Consider the following 17,162-nt stretch of genomic DNA (forward strand, 5'->3'; position numbering starts at 1 on the left):
TATCAACATTTTCTGAACAGCCATGATTCAGACTGTTGTATTAACACGAGTGTCAAAGTTGGTGGGGACAGAAACAGCCTTTAACCAGGAGGTGGAGCTATGGAGCACAGCCCCTTGTGGTCCAACAGGATTGAGGCTTTAACTCTGACTTTAACATGTGACATTTAAAATGACCATGTCACATGTGGGATAAGTTATCAGCTTCTTTCATGTGCTGCTGTGACACACCGTGTAAATTCTCCGCAGCTCTGTGGGGCTGGAACCGCTGTGAGACAAATGCTGCATGCTGTGTGCAAAATGCCACAGAGATTGGATCAACTTTGTTGGAGAAAAGGCAAAAAAAAAAAAAAAAAAAAAACTCTTTGTGTCAAACAAAAGAAAAAATTGGAGAAAAGAAACATGTTTTGAGGGTAGACTGCTCAAGAAATAAAATGTTCATAGCATGAATGTTTAAACATGTTAAACGGATTCACGGACACCATTGAACTTTGTATAACTATCAAAACATGTAAAAAGAGGCAAACACTCCGTTATTCGTCCTTTTGAAAAGATACTGTCCACTGCGGACAGCCGCCTGTCCAAAACCAAAACGTTCCAGAGACAGCGAACCTGCCGAGTCCTTCTGGCCATTCTCTCGTGTGGCAACAGCAGCAATGCAATCACGTCAGATCGACTCAACCTGGTGCTGACTGCTGGAAGTGAGCTGCATTTCAATGAGGCTCGCTGGAATGTCAACAGCATTGCTAAGCTCAGTATGAGGAGGTGGAAGATGTGCTTTAGGTGCATCCAAAAAGTTCACTGTCACATTTCTTACTGAGCTCAAGATTGCCATCAAAGTGAGAGCAGAAGGGGGAGGAGGAGGAAGCAGAGGAGGATGTCTTGTGGCTGCATTGCATCATAATGTTTAGACTGTTGAAGGTGAATATATTTCTTGCACATCTCTTCTTGCTCTATGAAGGAGAGGACATGATGAGATAGGATTCAGTAGGATCTGATTTGTTTCAATATGATGGGATGGGAGAGAGTAAGTTGCATCAGTTGCATCATTCAGTTACAAAAACCTGCTACACCTGAAAATTCAGCACCACGACACCATCTCTTGTACATAACATTGTCTTATTCACAGACATTTGCCAGTATTAAACCTGTCACTCAATCAGGGCAGTGAGGGAACCTGCTCATCCACTGTGGTAAGATGATGTTGATACATAATTCAACAATAACTGTCTGAGCTCCAGAATCAATGTGTCATGATGGGTTCAGGTCAGATAAAGTGGAAACACAAACTGATGGAGAAGCTAGCAGGAGAAGCTTAGTTACTGTTCCTGAAAGCGGAGTGATTATCCTTATCTAAAGATGGATTCAGATGTCGTTATAAGTCAGGTTTAATCTCTGACAAAGCAGAACGGAATAAGCTGGGAAGGACAGAAAAGGATAGGATGAGCTAGACTGATATTTTATTTATCCCCAAGGGATACAATTTAGATTTAGTATGTAGATATGAATGAAGAATATACAAACTATGTACAAAAAAGCAGGGTAAAAAAGTATAGTTGAGATCAAAATAAAGACCGAGTATGAGGATGGGTGTGGTCTGACGCATGAGTACTTAGTGCTGGGTCAAAAAGTGTGGGGTGTTGCGAGATTTGCCTGGATGTTACACTGATTTTCTTTTTTTATCCAAATGTGCAAAAATACTTTCACATAAATTTGAATTTTTCACAAAGTGTTGCGTAGAAAAAAGTGAACTTTATTTTCCATTCTAATGGGGATGGAAACCATAAATCTTCTGAGTTTGGGGTCACCCAGAAATTTCCTTATTTTTGAAAGAAAAGCACTGTTTTTGTCAATGAAGATAACTTTAAACTAATCAGAAATACACTCTATACATTGCTAATGTGGTAAATGACTATTCTAGCTGCAAATGTCTGGTTTTTGTTGCAAGATCTACATAGGTGTATAGAGGCCCATTTCCAGCAACTATCACTCCAGTGTTCTAATGGTACAATGTGTTCGCTCATTGTGTCAGAAGGCTAATGGATGATTAGAAAACCCTTGTGCAATCATGTTAGCACAGCTGAAAACCGTTTAGCTGGTTAGAGAAGCTATAAACTGACCTTCCTTTGAGCAGGTTGAGTATCTGAAGCATCACATTTGTGGGGTCGATTAAACGCTCAAAATGGCCAGAAAAAGAGACCTTTCATGTGAAACTCGACAGTCTATTCTTGTTCTTAGAAATGAAGGCTATTCCATGCGAGAAATTGCTAAGAAACTGAAGATTTCCTACAACAGTGTGTACTACTCCCTTCAGAGAACAACACAAACAGGCTCTGACCAGAGTAGAAAGAGAAGAGCAAGAAGACGAGTACATTAGAGTCTATAGTTTGAGAAATAGACGCCTCACAGGTCCTCAACTGGCAGCTTCATTAAATAGTACCCGCAAAACGCCAGTGTCAACATCTACAGTGAAGAGGCGACTCTGGGATGCCGGCCTTCAGGGCAGAGTGGCAAAGAAAAAGCCATATCTGAGACTGGCCAATAAAAGAAAAAGATTAATATGGGCAAAAGAACACAGACATTGGACAGAGGAAGATTGGAAAAAAGTGTTATGGACAGACGAATCGAAGTTTGAGTTGTTTGGATCACACAGAAGAACATTTGTGAGACGCAGAACAACTGAAAAGATGCTGGAAGAGTGCTTGACGCCATCTGTCAAGCATGGTGGGGGTAACGTGATGGTCTGGGGTTGCTTTGGTGCTGGTAAGGTGGGGGATTTGTTCAGGGTAAAAGGGATTTTGAATAAGGAAGGCTATCACTGCATTTTGCAACGCCATGCCATACCCTCTGGACAATGCTTGATTGGAGCTTATTTCATCCTACAACAGGACAGTGACCCACCTGTCACACACCTCCAAATTGTGCAAGAACTAAGTTTGAGGGAAGAAATTATTATTTCAAATACAAATAATTATTTCTAACCTTGTCAATGTCTTGACGATATTTTCTATTCATTTTACAGTGGTAAATAACAGTGTGACTTTTCATGGAAAACACAAAATTGTCTGGGTGACCCCAAACTTTTGAACGGTAGACACATTTAAAGCCCAATGAGAGATGCAGGACAGACAAACTTGAGAGGAAGAACAGCAGGACATTGTTTGTCAGTGTTGCCTGGACCATGTGGGACATAAATAGAATATTAATTTTGTTACACACCATCATCTGACTCTTTTCTCAAATTAATGCTGTATTAAAATAGATGACAGAAATATGTCGAGTTGGATCCTAAATTGTTATTTTGGGTGATTTATTTCGTGCTGAACTCAGTTACACATGAATATTTGCTCCTTTCACTCATTGCTTATGTAAAAATGTTGAACAGCTGCGTCTTTCACAGAGAAGCTAATTACAAGCAAACTAATACATGTTGATCACTGTAATTTTCAGAGCCCTTTAAAGACGAGGTTTATGCCTGCAGTGACCGAATACAGCCTGACAAATAGCAGGTTTTGAACATTTAATTATTTTTGTATTGAGCTTCAGAGTAAGCGTCTTTTGTTTTCAGCTTGTAGATTGTAATGGTCTTTTTCAGAAAAAGCCCTGAACCTGGACACAGCAAACAAAAATTTCCAGATTCATGTAATGTCTAAATCTGTCAAACCATGATTACATTTATTCCCACAATGCCAGCCACATGATGTGACATAAAACGGTATAAGGTGTTTGCATGTTTTCCCATCTCAGCTCAATTACATAAACTGCGCAGGGCCATTAAATGGTTTGCGTCGGTACGAAGATTTCTCTACTTGTTTGTAGTTGGCAGTTTATGCTCGAGGATGAGTTTTCTCTGTAATCTTCATTGAAATTTGTTTGTGCTATCCCCTTCACCTTGCTTTTTTGTTAATCAAAACGTTGCTTAAGGGAGCTCAGACTCTGGTGTGCATTGTATAGGAAAGTGTCTATAGAGGAGAGAGAAGGACAAATATAGAAAGGTGCAGTAAGACTTTGGTAATAGTTGCGTAGGTTAAGATGTGCCAAAGAGCTTATCAAGCCTTTTCCTTTTGCAATCACCACCTGAGACTGGAGGAGTGACAAATTGCTCCAATTTTGAAGCTAGTGTTTTTTTTAAACACATTTTCATAATTTGGTTTTGATGAAACATTTAGGCTAAAGAAAGTAAGAATGTGATAAACATGGTTCGGTGGTAAACGGTAGACAGAAACAATCACATTAATCATCATCCATCACTAAAAATACACTAAAAGAGGGTCTTCTCCACTGAAACAAACATCACTGAGGCAAAACACAGAGAGCCAATCGCTGCTAAGCAACAATGAAATTTCAATTCAAAATCCTGCTGAACACTCAGTTGTGATAAGTACCTGCCTGGAAAGCATGAATATTTACAAGATGTGAATCAAAGAAATGAATTCTCCCAGTGTGTTACACTGGAGGTCGTGTTGCTCTCTGTTGATCCCTGAGTGGCTTATAGTGCACATGGACTTTTGCCTAAAGGCACGCAGTTCACAGAATAAAAGAAACCTTTGACATGCTCCACAGGGGAAAGTCACTACTGTATGTTTCCAAAGAGATGGCATAAAAGTCTTAGTTCATCCTGAAAATCAGTGAAAAATGCCATAAATATTTATTTGAGAAACATAACGTGCAGTTTACAGAACTATTGCAACCCCCATAGCATCCAGAAAACCTGTCTGACACATAAATGACAGCGATGCGTTGACATATTGTTATGTGCTTCATCATGTTGAGTGGCAGTGAGCTTGCATGCTAATGCAGTTTGAGGCGCCTTCACCTCGACATTAATCCTTTGAATGTAGTAACAACAGCACTTTGGCATGCACACCCACCTACACTTGCAGCAATAAATTGTATACATCTCTGACATTTTGACACAACCACTACTTAATGCGTCTGCAATGTTTGTTGACAGTGTTTGAATTTTTTTCTCTTCAGGTTTACGACAGCGGAGGACAGCCATGAAAAAAGTTTGAAAGTGGAGCTGAAGAATCTGTTATGTGAAGGTCTGCTGCATGTATTCATATAAAATATGGTCTCCTTTCAGTGGCATTCATCAGTGCATCTGCATTCATCTGTGCATCTGTGCACTATAAAATAAGCAGAGGTCAAATGTAAACAGTGTTTGCTAAAAACATTTTCTAAACACAGAAATAAGGACCAACTATACAAATAGAAACATTCCCATTCAAATGTGCTTTAGTAGTGAGTGACCTGAGTCTTTATGCTGACACAGAAGTCACTACTTGTTCTTGTGTATGAAATTCCCCACTCTGTGGATGAATTTCTCCAGCTTATTTTCATGAAGCCCTCGTGCAGTCCGGGTGAGGTTGTGTTCGATAGCTGCATCGCCTTTAGGAAGGCCTTTGGGTTTCTCCTGAGAGTGTGTCGTTCCAAAGCTGTTGGCCGAGTGCATAGAGGGTTTCTTTTCAAGCGAGCAGAAAGGCTCGTATCTGCTGTAAAGGCGACCGTCGGCAGCCCGCTCTTTGCTCCAGCTGCCCGCATCGAAGCCGGTGGGTTTGTTCTGCGTTGCGGTTTTTGGGGGAGAGGTTTGGAATGGACTGTAAAGCTCCTCGGTTCTGAATCGAGGTTTGGAAGATTTCAGATGGTTCCTCTGGTGCTCTGAGGACGACCTGACAGAGTGGCTTGTTCTTTGGTGAAATTGTTGTTGTCGTCCATCTGGGGGACCCTCCTCATCCTCAGCTGTTATGGTGTCTGCGCTGCCACTTGACTTCAGACTCGGCGTTTCCATGGTTCCAGTTGAACGCTCTTTTTTCTCTGGTATGTTCAGTAAGGATTTTAATTTCTTGGTACTCTTCTTTAGAAAATGCTGTGAGCCCATGTTGCTGGACTTCGCAGTCTCATTCTTGCTATTCACACCGAGGGCTGCTGCAGACACAGTCCTGGATGGTGGCTCCTGCCAAATGCGATTCCCCGGGCTCTTTGTGCCTGTGATGCTATTGACATCATAATGAGAGACAGACCTCTGATCTTCGTTCAGATTTGACCCGTATCCTACATTCTGAGCATTGATCCCTGCTGTGCCTCTGTTGACTTGCATCCTTGCAAAAGCTCCATACATGTGACCTGAGGATTCATGTGCGTACTCTGTGTTTGATCGTGGATCCGCCACGCTGTGCCGTTTGTACCAATTGTCTGTCATAACGTCAGGGCTCGTGATCATGTGTCCACCTTTAGCTCTGCCTAAGCTAGTGTATGCAGACTGGTAAGAGTTTCTACCTGGACCATAGCTTGTGTTATTCCAGTTGTCATCCAACATCTGCAGACTTTGCCTCTTCAACATGACCTCTTCATTACTCATTCTGTTCTCAGCTGCTGCTGTTGGATTCCACTGCATGGATGAGTAGTGCAAATGAGAGTTAGGTGCTGCAGAGGAGGTAACGCCAGGGGATGAGTTGTTCATGTGTCTGTTTGGCTCCATTTGCTCTGGTATGGTGGACTTGAGCACAAGGGAAGACCTCATTCTTCCCTGCATGAAGGAGGTAGCTTTATCCGGTGGCTCGTACTGGTCTAAATAGTCACAAGTGTCTCCCGATGGGACATCAGGGTTTTGGAGGTAAGACTCAATCCTCAATGTGCGCATGAATGCCTTTGATGTGTTCTCCAGCGTTGGCATGTTCTGTTGCATGGACACAACCTGCTTGTCGTTGCCATTGTAAGACTGGCGCAGGTTCTGAGCTCTGTGCAGCGGTGGCACGTGTAAATAATTGTCCACAGGGTAGTTTTTGTCTCTAGAAATGTTCCAGTTGCTCGCTCTAGGCCTGATGTTCTGTGGCATACATCCATCTTGCCTCTCCCCCGCATAGCTGTGCCTTTTCAAGAAGTTCATTGCCTCTGTAGGCTGAAATTGGGGCATCTGTTTCTGAACATCACTCCCATTCTCCATTAAGGGCCCGAGCTTGTTCAGTTCCTCTTCAAAGAGCCTCTCTTCAAAGTCTCTCGTGCCCAGTTTCCTCTCACAGGTCTTCCTATAGACTGTGTCCAGCGTATGCCTCAGGTGTTCCCTCCGCTCCATTTTTTGGGCAGAATGAGGTTTTGTCAAAAGCTGTCGTCCATGTGGGCTGATGTGTTGGGACAAACCCTCCGGGGGGGACAGTTCAGCTGGCACGATGGACCGGGCGTAGAGTGTTCGAAACTCCTCGTCGTAGGACTGCACCAGGTGTCCTGTGATGACCTGCACCATGCTCAGATTGATCTTCTCAAACGACCAAGTGAAGCTGCGAACAAACACCCAGACATGAGCATTTATTTATTTAATGTTGCCTAATGTGTGATATAACTGTTTGGGGTTAAACTGAACTTGTTATCTAGCTGGGCCAAAGAACACGACACACAGCAAAAACATAAAAACGATTTACTCATATATTTGTCTTCTGTAAAACATTTTCTAGAAACCTGTTTCTCATCTTAACAAACAAAGTTCAGCGACAAACTGCTGCTAAAGCCTAAGAAATGATGACAGCAATTTTGTGCAGAGTGACAGTAAATGTAGCACTTTGCTTTATGAATGCGTTCAGTTTACACCTCCATGGTCGCAGCCACAGCTCCTCTTGTATTGCATTTTCATTTACCTGTATGAGCCATAAATCGCTGTGTGGCAGTCGACTAAAAGAAACTTCTGCTCCATTGCCCCATGAAATTTAGCTCCTGATCGGCAGAGGTAGTCCTGACCTTTCACAGTGCGCACCCTCATGTTCTGTGGTCAGGCCGGTGAGAGGGAAATGTCACAAAAGAGGTATCACCGTTAGATTTTGCAGCAGAAGGTAATACGTATGTCAGTCATCAAAATAAACATCTGAGACTGTGCTGTGGAGATAAACATGATTCTGGACTTCGAGAGATGTTGTATTTATAGCGTCCCTGAGTTGACTCTGGTGCTGGCATGTTTCATGCTCTTACAGTAGTGGGAATTTAAAGGGTGTGTTTGCATCTGTTGCATCTGCCAGACTGAATAATTATGACTCCACCTAAAGAACAGGAGAAACCGGGTTTTGAAATAAGGCTTCATACAGACACAACAAATATTGTATAAAAAAGACTAAACTAGACACTTGTATGCATGTAAAGTCAAAGATATGATTGGACAAAAGTTGGCAGTTTACATGCCCTCGACAGGGTCTCCTCTCTTAAGAGGAATAGTTGAAAACTTTTTGTTTGTTTGTTTGTTTTTTGTGAGTTAGGTTAGCCATTAAATATGCTACAGCTGGTAAGGTTAGTGAGACACCTCTCAGGGTCACCAATGGCGAGGTGATGTATTGACTGAAGTATAAAAATACAGAGTGTTGATGCGCTCAAGCTTTGGAGGTGCTGGTAGGTGGATTATTTTTGCCCCTGGACCAAGCCTTGTAAGATATTTCCCCGTCTATTGGCTGTTGCTCTTAGCTTCATACGACTCAAAAGTTGGGACCCTGTGTAAAACGTAAATTAGAACAGAACACAATAATTGCAAATGCACTGTGACGACAGACTACAGTTTTACGTAGTCTCCCTGAGCTATAGTTATATCCTTGTGTTCACAAAGTGGTGAACCTCGCTCCATCCTCACTTGTGAACGACTGAGCCTCTCCAGGATGCTCCTTCACACCCAGTCATGATACTATCACCTGTTACAACCCTGTTTACCTGTGGAATGTTCCAAGAGCGTTCAACTTTCCCAGTCTGTTGTTGCTCCTGCCCCAACTTGTTTGAAACATGTTTTCAGAATAAGCAGATACTTACAACAATCAATGAAGTTGATTAGGTAAGATATTAAATGTATTGTCTTTGTACTGTTTCAATTGAGCGTATGTCAAAGAGGATTATCAAGTTATCACATTCTGTTTTATTTATGCTTTATTCAGCGTCCCAACTTTTTTGTATTTAGTGTACAGATATGAGACTGGTGTCAGAGGTGCAACACACAACACAAAAGTGTTGTTTTTGATTGTCACCCTCAAAATATTCCATTCATAAATGTTTATGCTTCTTTTTATGCTAGGTACTTTATTAAAAATCAATAACAGCCACAAGGACAAAGAGTTTTTAATCACTTTGCAAAATGTTTAACTGTAATGTGTTTTAGAAGATGCTTTAAATCACATACTTACTCTGAGTTGTTGAATTTTTACATCTTGATTTTCAGCCATCGTGAGGAAACTTCTTAAGTGGGAATCATCCAGAAGCACGTAGACAGGGACTCCTCGTATCGAGGCGTCGACAGCCTCTTTGAATATATCTACATCGGTGAACTTGTCCATCACAATGGCAATGACCTGCAAGGTCACAGCGAATTAACAGTGACAATTCAGAACAGAGCGGGTGCAGTGCATTTAGCCTTCCACTGGTGAAACCTGTGAATTACCTATTTAGCAACAATATCACTGTCATCATTTATGAACATGAATACTAAATGCTGAGTGTGACGGTTAGAAACAGATGCCAAAGACAAAAACCTCAGAGTGATGCCAAGAACAAAAAAAGCTGATCTGAAACTGAAGACAGGCAAATGATTTTCTGTGATTGATACAGAGAAGAGAATGACAGTCAGTTTTGTTTCTATAATCACTTTCATTGATCCCAGATACATTTCTGTCACTGCTGGAACATTTGTGAGGCTAAAGGTCTCTTTCTCTGTCCTTTACTTTCATGCTGCAGTGACAGGTTGTCATGATAATGAAAACACTGAATGTCATGAGGCATCAACAACAAGCTGCGTTCCGGTAGCATGTAATGAGCTCTTTAATCAACTCATGAAAGACTCTACTACATGTTGTTTCGACAAATTCCTGTGTGGGAGGTTTCTGGGAAAAATGTCCCTCAGATCATGCAACATCTGTACACGAGCGTGTACATTTAAACGATGTATTTGTGCAATTACGTTTAATTTACACTCCACTGCTGCTAATTTGGAGAGAGAAAATGGTTTCATTAGCTCTTTGTGAGCTCTAACAAGAGATTTTCTTTTCTTTTTTTTGCTGTGCAAGTTAAATTAAAAGCCAGTGCAGCAGTAACAAGCTTGTAACAATGCAACAGGCCACTAATTGTCTACTAACCACAATTCTGAGCTACAAAACTAGTTTATGATTCATCATCACACAATTTTGATAACTATAATTGAGGCGTGTGAAGGATATGACTTTATAATGGAGTCCTGGTACTGTTCCCAAGTTACAAAACCAGATTGACCTCAACAATCCCAGCAGACACTCCTTACCGCTGCAGGGGGAAGGTGCTGGAGACATACTTTAGCTGGTGACAGATTAAACACAGCAGAGAAAGAGAACGTCTAACAAAGCTGTATCAGTCTGAACGCAGGTCATTTTGATTACCTGTCTTGCTTCCTGAATGTTCTTCCGCACCACCTCTTTGATGGTGGGGTTGTTCTGTCTCGCTGGATGAAAGAGCAGATCTATATTTGTCTGCAGTTGGTCGTGCATGACCTCCGGCCACCCTAAGTCCAAATCCGGCGTTTCCACATCCGAGTGGACGGGCCAGTACGTCCCTGAGGATGATTGGCTGTCCGCTGGACCGCTGCTTTCCTCTGCGTGGGTTTGAGGTGGGAGCTTTTCTGCATTTTCAGTGATGAAGAGAAGCTCTTCCTCTGAGAGGAAGCTTCCGATACGTTCTCCCTTGAGGAACTCCTGGTAACCGCCTCTGCCGCTGTTCACCAGGCAGTCGATCGCCAGACGATAGGCCTCCCTGTAGTGCGGTTGGATGTAATCCTCTGATTTAAACTCTCCCCTCAAAGACGACAACAGAGAGAAGTCTGGAGACTCCATCACTCCAGACTGTTTCAGCTGTACCTGTCACAGATAATGGCGATCAGTGACATGATGTAAGAGCACCAGAGAACGAACATTATAACTGAGTGGAAAATGCTGTAAGGCTGGTTCTTATTAAGCCAAATGAGGCACATGCATAACATGGAAAGGTCATGTTGTTCAAATATAAAAGGAAACAAGTAATACCATTGTACAATACAAAAGGTTGGACTGTTTTTACACTGTGTCACAGAGCTTGCAATATGTAAACAATGTGTAAAGGTCAAGAAGCTGTTTAACCACCAGAAGAACAACCTTGCAGCTGACATTGGTAGTATTCATAAACTGAACTTGTGTTAGAGTTTGTAACACTTCACAGTAAGATGAACCTGTTTCCAGAGGATCAAAACAAGAACTGTGCGCTGATTAATTAATGCTAACGAGCACCACTGAATGACACACTTTGTAGCAGCTAACAAGCTACTTGCAGTTATTTATTTAATGCCGTTATCTCAACACCGCAAATTAATCACTTTGTTATTTCGAGATAACGAAGCTTTTCTTGTGCTACAGGGTTCGTTATCATTGTTTCCACTTATTACTTATGATGTTAATCAGAGATCAGGAGTAAGACCAGCATGCAGAGGTGGCGTCTTCACAACTGCAGCTGCTGATTTAAGTCAGATCAGGGAGTATCCATTACTGATCAATGCATCAGGAAGCACAAAAGGTAAATACCCTCATATCACATCACATCACTAGGGAAACATCCTCATGACAAATGGCAAACAAGTCCATATGGTTTGCTTTAAAACTTCCCCCACAGAGCAGTGTGTGTCACGGTCCACTCTTATAATCTTATTAAGTCATTTAGTCTTGACAAATCATCTCGTTACCTTGAGAAATCTGCTTTTTGATTTCTTGAGATAACGAGATGAATTAACCCATCATCACGAGCAAACAAGCTTTGTGATAAAAACGTTTAAAAAATAACTGCCAGTGTTTAATTATTCTTAACGTATTTTGATGAGTAACTCAGTAGGTGAAGTTTATTTCCTGAGATTCTTTACACGCAGTTTAAGATGATCAAAGTGCCATAAAAACGGACAGCAGTAAAAGAGAAAAACAGCAATAAACAACAAGGGACAAAACAGAGAGTCATAGACATAAAAACAGATTAAGAGATTAGTGGGCCAATAAGTGAATGAAAGTGTGTCTTCAGGATAGCTTTAAAAACAGAGATGGTTGGGCCACAGCTAACACTTGCAGCGGCTGCAGAGGGTCTGGTCGTGACTGGTCACCAACTCTGAATCCACTGATAAATAACACCAAATCTTAATAAACCTCTTGATTAAAAGATTCAAAATTGCAAGAGTTCCAGTGTTTGTTTACATCGAGACCGTGTGCTGCACACTAAGAAACATATAATTTTCTAATATACTGAGTTTAAAAACAACAATGCAAGCTCATAATTTACAATCAATCAGACTATCTATCAGAATTAAAAGGCTGCACAAAGACCTGTTATTTCTAATGTTACAATAATGAGATCTGCGTCCAACAAGTTACATCATGATAACTGACTCATCATTTTCTCATGTTGAACCTGTTCACTTTCAGAATGACTAGCAGTGCATGCCTAAAGGGCTACTGCCATTGCTGCACCTGTAGTGTGCCTCACAATCAAGGTGGGGTGGGAAAATAAAGCCGGTAAAACAAATGTTGTGGAGGAGCCACTCTGTTTGGGGAAATAAAGTCAGATTTTAGACCAAACAAATTAAATAATCTTCAACATTCTGCAAAACAGTGCACACATGCACTTACAAGAAGGTTTTTGGGACTTCCTGAAATACAAAGTTGACCTTTAAACTATAATGCACAGACCAAATAAAGCCTTTGTTACCAAACTAAAGCTTTTAAGAAAAACAACAAAAAAACTAATTGGGGACAGAGCCTGCTGCAAGATTTAATTTCACTATTTATTACACCTTAATCCAAGTGTTTTCACTTGAAATGCAGGGGGATTATCATCGATTATTATAAATCCTCTCAAACCTCACTGGATGAAAGCAGGCGTGCACCGCAGTCGCACACAAACAGGCGACAGTGAATAGAGTTAGAAACAGGAGCTTGTCGCTTTGGGGATGTTTGTCATATCTGATACATCTGAATGTCTAGAGAGCAGAGGAACAAGTTCTCGCTGTGGTTTTACAGCACGGTACCGCTGAGAACCCGGTATGGCAACGCTTGTGTGAGCGTTTGACTTTCAGGTGAGCTCTACAACCGGTAACAAATGTACCTTTCACTACAAATGAATAACCCTGAGTACAGCTGTCCTTTCCACTATGTTTCCAGATAACATTTACAGGCTCTTTCATAGACTTGATGTATTTTGAACTCAGCTTTGGATGTCAAAGATACTTTGAGGTACTTTGAGGCGTGACAGCGGTGCCTTATTTAAATAGATATGTCCAATTATAAAAGAAACATTGAGCTGCACATTTAATCATAACCTACACTGCACATCACAGCCTTGTACAAACAGCATATTTATTTACACGTTTTACCACAAACTCCCTGCTGTTCAGAGATTTCATTCAACAACTGAGGTGTTTGATATTCTCACAGAGCCACCGCTCTCTGCTTCTCAGAGGCTTTTAAAGCAAAGTGAGCTCGTCCCAGCGCCATTATGCTAAACAACAGCAACTTACATTTAACTTTGTGAAAATCCTCTTCACTGCTCCCAGAATATCCCTCTTAGATCTATGTACATTCAGCTCATGTCAGTGTTTGAAGCAGCTACTGTCTGCCAGCTGGAAGACACAAAGACAAGGAGGTGTCTCAACATGATAAACAGTCTGCAGATAGAGGGTGTGGATTCCAGTTTTGACATGCAAAGTGGTCTGCCTCGAAACTTGCTCACAGGCAGCCATAAACCTGTTTGAATTGCATGGCCACTCCCCTCCTCCCTTCAGGGCCAAAGTTCACTGAGGCGAAAATCAAGATAATGACAAACACGAACGCTCTGATGAATGAAGTGCTGTGTGAAGTGCTGTGAAATGTATGAACAGCCCGAGACAACAATGCATGAATTTACTGCAGTGAGCCCGAGCATGGCCGGATGGCTGGACAAATGCATGCAGACTTTTCTCGAAAAGAGGATGCACGCAAACTCAAATAAACCTGGGATTATTAATCACTTTCATTTTACACCAGATGTGGCACTTTCATATAAATGCAGTAGGGAAGCGGACATTTGGCATGAAGAAGAAATATTAAATTTAGTGAGTTTCCTTCCATTTCATTTCCTCCACCTTTTTTGGTAAAAACATGCTTACAGGAGTGTGTACATTAATGAAACATGTGCATTAGTGATTTATTATTGGTGACATCTGGCATTCTTCGTCCTGTCTGGTCAGTTCTCACTAAGTCCCTTGAGAAACCGGCTCATTAGATAACATCCGCATTCTTACAGGGAAAAGCTGCAATTTGCCATTTCACCAGAGCTAAACAAGTATTCCCTTGAGGGCTAAAAGCACAGACAGGGGCAGTGTCTGTGTCAGATGTTTCCATCATCATACATTTTGACACAGAAACATATTTTTTCTTATTAAATGAATCCTCAAGACATGTTTGTTGTATTCATGAGTATCGACTTTGTATTTGTTGTACTAAAATGCTCTGAGTGGCAGCTTCCATGGAGGCAAATGGAAGTTTGTGTAACAATGAGTCGGATTCATGTCTATTTGCAGGACATCATGACTTTTTGAAGACACATTTTTGTGACTTTTTTCTTCATCCATAATTGTGATTAAAAGTACGTGTAATTATGGCAGACATCTCCACTGCTGCACAGATGCATCACATTCTTTTCTAAAGACTTCCTTCTCTCCATAAACACTTCAGCAAAAGCCCAATCTCATCAATTTGCATTTTAGTCCGCTTTTTTCAGGAAATACACAACTTTAAGTCAACTTTAAGTGCTGGTACATTTCCTTCAGATTCCAGCAGAAGTCAAGATTTACCAAATAAATTCATCTGAAATATTTGTTTTCTGACTGTCGCTGAAAGTGGAACATCTCTGCAGCGTAGCATACATACATATGATTATGTTGACTTGATTAAGATATGCGTGAATGAGTTTGGGTGTGTGTGCATGTGTGTTTTTCCAATTTTAGCTGTCAGAGTGTGAATCAGACACCATCGCTCACAGTAAGGCACCAGTGTGACAAGAGGAATGTTTTTTCTTTCCGGTGGTGGCGGAGGCGCTTTTGGAGTTTAGCTGTCATCTAGCTTCTCTCTGTCATCTCCACAATCAGCCCCCAAGCGCTTGTAAGGTCAGTCCAGGTTCCTAACAGCATTTTCCACCAGTCCTCCCACTGGCTGTAGTATGCACACACACACACACACACTGACCTCACCATCATGCCTGGACATGCAAATACACACTCCACAGGTGGTTGCATTTTCACAGGGACTCCTCCCCAGTCTGCAGCTCCAGGTTGAGAAAGAGCCAAAACAATCAGCTTACTCATTGAGAATCCTCAAAAGAATTATTTGACATTTATAACGTGCTTCTTCACTTTCTTGGCTAAATTTGGATTGAAAATCAATACCACTCATTTCTGTAGGTATAGATGTGAATATGGAGCTACAGCTTCATCTTATATCTTAAACAATAATTCACAGATTTTGTTATCTTTTTTTAAAATCCAAGTTAACTGTTTCCCACTGTTAGTAGTCTTTACACTAAACTTACCCTTGCCTGAGTGTACCATTCATCTTCTCATTTAACTTCCCAAAATGTCAAACTATTCTTGAAGCCTCCAACAGAGTAAAATGATTCCTCATGTTTTTCATTCAGCAACACAGCGTGCAAAAGGCGCTGAGGAGGCGCTGATTGGATTCTGACGAGATGCTAACAGATTCATTAACTCCTTTTTGTCAAAGGACCATTAATAGATTATTTCTTCTTCTTCTTATTAGTAATTAAGTCTATCCTTAGCAGCTTAACTCAGTGAGCATCAGCAATATATGAAAGGTCATTTATTCTGAGTATTAATGATATAAAGTCAGGAAATTAAATCACCATCATATGATAATGATAATAATAACACAATTATTAAGGCAACATATTTTAAGAAGATAAAAATTTGTAGAGTAGAGATTCGTTGAGATCTAATTACATTACTCTGTCTTGAATCCTATCTTACCAATGACGCATTTTGACAAGGATTCACAGGAAACTGTGTTCATGCAATCCTGATATGCTGTCATATGGTGCGTGATATGTAACGAGGAGACACTCCGCTCCTTTATTAACACTGAAACACCTGTGGTTGTCCCAGCTTCAAGAAAGAGCCACGAAGAACAAGATATCTGCACCATTGTCTCGCTGGGTCTTGAATCTGGGTGTGTGTAGCTTAAGTAACGTATGCACTCAGTCACGGGGAGTTTCTTCTCCTTAAGCGGCCTCGCCGTGAGTCACCTTTTGTGACACCCAATCCCTGCTCTGTCGTCACGACCAGCTCCTCGGGCTGTTCCCGGCTCCTGCCGACAAGTCAAAGCAAGCGACATGTTGCTGTGTCGCCGTGAAGCTCTTCCAGTAAGCCACACAAAGGACTGGCATTTTGATGAACATCGACGGGGCACTGAGCACCGAGCAAACTCAAAACACTACCTTGACGGATCAGTCTCAAAGGCATTTCATGTTCTTTTGTCGTGCCCTCATAAAAAACAAAACAAAACAAACATTTTCTTTTGAAAACTATCCAGTAGAGACTGAGCAACACATTAAGCAGAGGGTTATAATTATAATTTCATGGCTTGTTCATCACAATTCATCACACCTTCATCAAGCGTCACTTAAATCAACACTCCAAGATGATGAAAGTGATATTTGAAATATAGGCCACGTAATGGCACGTTCGCATAAACGGTGACATCAGAGGCGTCAAATGATGCAAATTACAGGTTTAACAGTAGATGCTGGATCTGAATCTCTCCGCTGAGCCACACGTTTAAGCACGGGAAGCAGAGCTGCTCAGCCAGTTTACTGCACACGATGACTGATAGCGCCTTGTTTGATATGGTGAGGATTTTGGTCTGTAGGACGAGGAAGTAATAAATGTGGGGAGGCCACAGGAATCAAATACAACTGCTGGGCAAACTACAGCTACACTTACCACCTCCCAAAATCAATTTACATAAGAAATAATGTGGTATGAAGCTTCTCTTCTAACTCTCAGCGACAAAACAACAACAAACCTATTTTCCCAAAAATGTCAAAATATATCTTTAAACACTAAAGAATGCTGCTGAATCAATAAATCCTCACAAATAAATAAATCAAACAGCATATATTTA

The 17,162-nt window shown here is 41.2% G+C and overlaps 1 protein-coding gene across 1 annotated transcript; it reads right to left on the minus strand.

The window, feature by feature from the left end:
* Positions 1–4,622: 4,622 nt before the first annotated feature.
* On the minus strand, positions 4,623–13,643 carry fam83b (family with sequence similarity 83 member B). The gene is made up of 5 exons (XM_041947967.1): positions 13,508–13,643; positions 10,365–10,838; positions 9,144–9,308; positions 7,629–7,753; positions 4,623–7,274 (listed from the first exon to the last, which is right to left on the minus strand). The coding sequence occupies exons 2-5, from the start codon at positions 10,812–10,814 to the stop codon at positions 5,279–5,281; spliced, it is 2,736 nt and encodes a 911-aa protein (XP_041803901.1). The 5' UTR covers positions 10,815–10,838; positions 13,508–13,643; the 3' UTR covers positions 4,623–5,278.
* Between the last annotated feature and the right edge of the window lie 3,519 nt (positions 13,644–17,162).

Source organism: Chelmon rostratus, chromosome 11 (genome assembly GCF_017976325.1).
Source record: "Chelmon rostratus isolate fCheRos1 chromosome 11, fCheRos1.pri, whole genome shotgun sequence".
Lineage (NCBI taxonomy): Eukaryota > Metazoa > Chordata > Actinopteri > Chaetodontiformes > Chaetodontidae > Chelmon > Chelmon rostratus.